The sequence below is a fragment of the Pteropus vampyrus genome, unplaced genomic scaffold, assembly GCF_000151845.1.
Source record: "Pteropus vampyrus isolate Shadow unplaced genomic scaffold, Pvam_2.0 Scaffold61, whole genome shotgun sequence".
Classification (NCBI taxonomy): Eukaryota; Metazoa; Chordata; class Mammalia; order Chiroptera; family Pteropodidae; genus Pteropus; species Pteropus vampyrus.
The window spans coordinates 2,297-4,870 of record NW_011888842.1 but is presented as its reverse complement, the minus strand read 5'-3'; the positions used below and the strand labels follow the sequence as shown (position 1 = coordinate 4,870).

The 2,574-nt window shown below is 48.6% G+C and overlaps 1 protein-coding gene across 1 annotated transcript in view; it reads right to left on the bottom strand.

The window, feature by feature from the left end:
- Nucleotides 1-1,783, bottom strand: part of LOC111740304 (zinc finger protein 37 homolog) — a 6,953-nt gene extending 5,170 nt beyond the window's left edge. The window contains exon 1 of the mRNA XM_023531124.1: nucleotides 1,741-1,783. Coding sequence (XP_023386892.1) covers nucleotides 1,741-1,773 — 33 coding nt within the window. The 5' untranslated portion in view covers nucleotides 1,774-1,783. The remainder of the gene's footprint in view (nucleotides 1-1,740) is intronic.
- Between the last annotated feature and the right edge of the window lie 791 nt (nucleotides 1,784-2,574).

Genomic DNA, 2,574 nt, shown 5'->3' with positions numbered 1-2,574 from the left:
CTCCAGTACTCTGAGCTTCCTCTTTCTCTTTCCGAGATGATTATTCCAAACATTTTCTTCTTTCTCTTTGAAATCTCCAACATCTACCTACCCTCTGCTGATGAATTTGCCTTAATCTTCAAAGAGAAAATAAATGCAAATGTATGAGAATTACCTTTCCTTTTTACCACCAATTCCACCAGCTTGTTTCCAAACCCATAGAATCTGTCTTCCCTTCTGTTAAAATGGAAGAACTGTCCCTTCTCTCACCCAAGGCCACTCTGTGCATTTATGCTTTGGATCCCATCCTCAACTGCCTCCTCAAGGACATCACCCCTGCAATTAACCTTGTTCTCTTTTGTAACTTCTATTTTCCCTTTTTACTGGATCATTCCCATTGACATATGAAGTTGCCTTAATACCACCAATCTGAAGAAACCTTCTTAATTTCATGTCCCATCCAATGTCAATTTCTTTGTTCCTTTTACCAGCAAAACTCCTAGTGTTGTTTATACTTGCTGTCTCTACGTCATTACCTCCCATTCTTTCAACTCATCCTAACAGGATTTTACCCTCATTACTCCACTAAAAGAGCTATCAGAAATTGGGCTACATCTTGCTAAAGTCAAATTCTCTGTAATCTCACAATAGCATGTGACACAACTGATTACGCCCACTGTCCCAGAAAACTTTCTTCTCTATGCTTCTTCAACACCACATTCGCAGTTTTCCTCCTACCTCAACGGCTACTCCTCGTATTCTCATATTCTCCCTGCCGCTCTCTCTCTCCTATGTCAGTGGCTAGGAGCTCTGTCCTTGGTACTCTTTTCTTCCCTATCTGCCTTCTCCCCCTAGGTTATCTCATCTAATCTTACGGATTTAAACACCATCTTTATGCTGATGCCTTTCATATATGGATTCTCTAGCCCAGATCTCTCCTAAATTCTAGATTCATATATCTAACCAACTACCCAACATCTCTACTTGGACATGTAATGGGCATCTTGACATGGCCAAAACAGAACCACTGTCATCTACCCTGGCTCCCATTTACATACACCGGATCTGGTCTTCTCCAAACGTAACACTTTTTCAGAAGATAGAACCACCACCTATCCAGATCCACGGGCCAAAAGTCTAAATGTAAATCTTGATTCTTCTCTTCCTCCATGTTCCGTATCAATCCATCGTTAAGTCCTATTGGCTCATCTCCGGATGTATTCCGAATCCGATTTTCCATTTCACTGCTACAATCCTTTCCAAATCGTCACCATCTCTTGAACTACTGCAATGAACTTTCCTAGCTGATCTCCCTGCCCCTCTGCGCACAGAGAGGGACAATCCAGTCTGTAACCACCACAGCCACCGTCATCCCTGGCTCCCATAGACATCCCAAATTGCAGACCCCCCAGAGACCTCCCCAATCTCTGACACACCACAAAGCCTCATTTCGGATCCCTATAGCCTTCCAAACTGACATTTCCGTGACTGTCACAGACCCAACTCCGCCCGCCCCATCAGGGTGACGGCAGATCCCTCAAAACACCGATTCCTTAAAACCGAAGCACTCGCTGCCCGCACAGACCCCTCCATCACGACTCCACAGATGCCTCAGAACGCTAACCCCGCCAAAGGCCCTCCGGCATCGACTCCGATTCCCAAACCCCCTATCTTTACAACCTACAGTAACGTTCCAATTACTGACCTCCAATGACACCATCTCCGACCACCAGACCGCCCCCGCCCCATCGTCGAGCTCACCGCCGCGCTACCCCCAGGCTCCGACACGGCCATCTCTGGTGGATGCCCGGCCTCTTCGGTGGTCCTCGCACGCCTCCGCCGGTCCGCGGCCTCTGGCTTTGTCAGAATCGGGTCTCAAGCGGAGGCCGACATGGCGGCCAACTCGAGCGCGACCACGGAGGGTCCTGCAGTTGCGATGGCGGCGCCCTTGGGCATCATGCGCGGGCGCAGCCATCTTGACCAAGGCCCCGCCGTACAGAGCAGACCCCGGGGCGACCGGCGGGCTCCCAGGCCGATGTCCAGGGGCTTCCTCGGAGCGTCCTGAGTCGTCAGATGCGAGCGGCAGAAACCTGGCTCAGTGACTCGCTGCAGAGTGCGTCACTGTGCCTGACACTCCGCCCCCGGCACACGAATCCAGAATTTGGAGTCGCTTTTCCGAATCAGTCAGTTCAGCCAGCTGCCAGGAAACCGGGAATCGCAATACCTCGCGCGGACTCCAGACGGCTAGGAGAAAGAGAGAGATTGGAAAGGGAAAGGACAAAAAGCCTGTTCGGGCAGATACCATTCTTTTATAGGGAGAGAAGACTGATCTGTGAAATATACGATGTGTTTTCATTGATAAGAACGAGGGAAAAAAATGAAGCAGCAGATTAAGTGAACAAACACATCACTCCTCAGTGAGAACCCAGGTTTGATGGAGGTGTTTCATCCAAATAATCCAATAGCAGGAGCAGCAATAATTTCTCAGTGCATTATTTCATGTGTCGACATGATTGATTTAACAATTATTTGTTGAGTTTTTACTATGTGCAGACCAGGTTGCTGTGCTTGCTATGCTAGGTAACGGGAAAGGGT